This window comes from Austrofundulus limnaeus, unplaced genomic scaffold, assembly GCF_001266775.1.
Source record: "Austrofundulus limnaeus strain Quisiro unplaced genomic scaffold, Austrofundulus_limnaeus-1.0 Scaffold631, whole genome shotgun sequence".
NCBI lineage: Eukaryota > Metazoa > Chordata > Actinopteri > Cyprinodontiformes > Rivulidae > Austrofundulus > Austrofundulus limnaeus.
In genome coordinates, this window is record NW_013953033.1 from 46,962 (window position 1) to 48,127 (window position 1,166).

Genomic DNA, 1,166 nt, shown 5'->3' on the forward strand with positions numbered 1-1,166 from the left:
CCACGAAGAATTGAGGCAGTTCTGAAGGCAAAAGGGGGTCCAACCCGTTACTAGCGTGGTGTACCTAATAAAGTGGCCGGTGAGTGTATGCAGTGAAGCATATTTACATTCTCATTATTCCTCAGCAGGGAGTGTAACCTTCAGTCCCACTCACCTCCTGTAGGGGTCCTCATAGGTCAGGAACAGGGTCTTTTTGGGAAGCTCCCAGAGGAAGTTTTCAAACTCTTCCTCTGAGTGATCCAAACTAAAGAAAGAAAAAAATCACATTATTGGTGTCTTTCCAAGGCAAGAAAACACCTTTAGGTATTAAAATGTGTGGGTCTTTGTGTTTCCATGTTCACATTCTAAATTATAGGCTCATGACATTTAGAAAGAAATGTAAATATTCAGATTCAGGTCTTCATAATTGAAATTGTAGATTTTGTGTTTACAAACTTTTTCACATATAAAACGTAGCTTTTAAAGATAAAAGCTGTACAGGTCTACATTTAGAAGTCAATAAGTTTCAGAAGAATTAAACAAAATTATGTTTGGGTTTGTTGTTTTTGCTGCTGATGCTAAAAGTGTTCAACAAATATTAAAATCATAAGATTCTCAAGGCCAATTGTACATCTTAGACATTCACTCATAACATTTTCATGAAATTCACATATTGGAACTTATGGTGGGCACTCATGCCTATAGGTGGCCGGATGGCACCACTCTTGCCTCCTGTACCTGTGCCCACCCCCCAAGGTTTGCATATAGACACTTAGGGTTTTGGGTTAGAGTAGTGGTGGAGGGGAAACTGGCACCACGCCGGCCTCTGTCTCTTCTTCTTTCCTTTTTTCAATTGCTCTATAGAACAACACGCATCAACAGTACATCTGGGGGTGGGGTTGTGGGTGTCAGGGTCTTTATTCCCATCCCGTTCCCCAACTGCCATTTGGGGAGGGGGTCCTGAAAAAGGGTGGACCGCCGGGTGAGGTCCTGGGCTGTGGGTGGGCTCGGGGCTTGGACGGTTGCCGGGGGCAGGGCTGGCTCTCCGTCCACCCTGGTGCTGCTTGGTCTCCTGGAATGTGGCTCTTGGTTCCTCCTGTGGGTGGCCCGCTGGCCGGGGTGGCTGCTGGGTTCCGGGGGGTGGATGGCTGGGGGGGTGCACTTGGTCGCTGGCGGTGTGGTGGGGT

General features: G+C 47.0%; 1 protein-coding gene across 1 annotated transcript in view; it reads right to left on the reverse strand.

Annotated features, from left to right (window-relative positions):
• The window catches only part of nxnl1 (nucleoredoxin like 1), a 9,220-nt gene that overhangs the window by 2,207 nt on the left and 5,847 nt on the right, over positions 1–1,166 (reverse strand). The window contains exon 2 of the mRNA XM_014027287.1: positions 155–244. Within this exon, the coding sequence (XP_013882741.1) occupies positions 155–244 (90 nt within the window). The remainder of the gene's footprint in view (positions 1–154; positions 245–1,166) is intronic.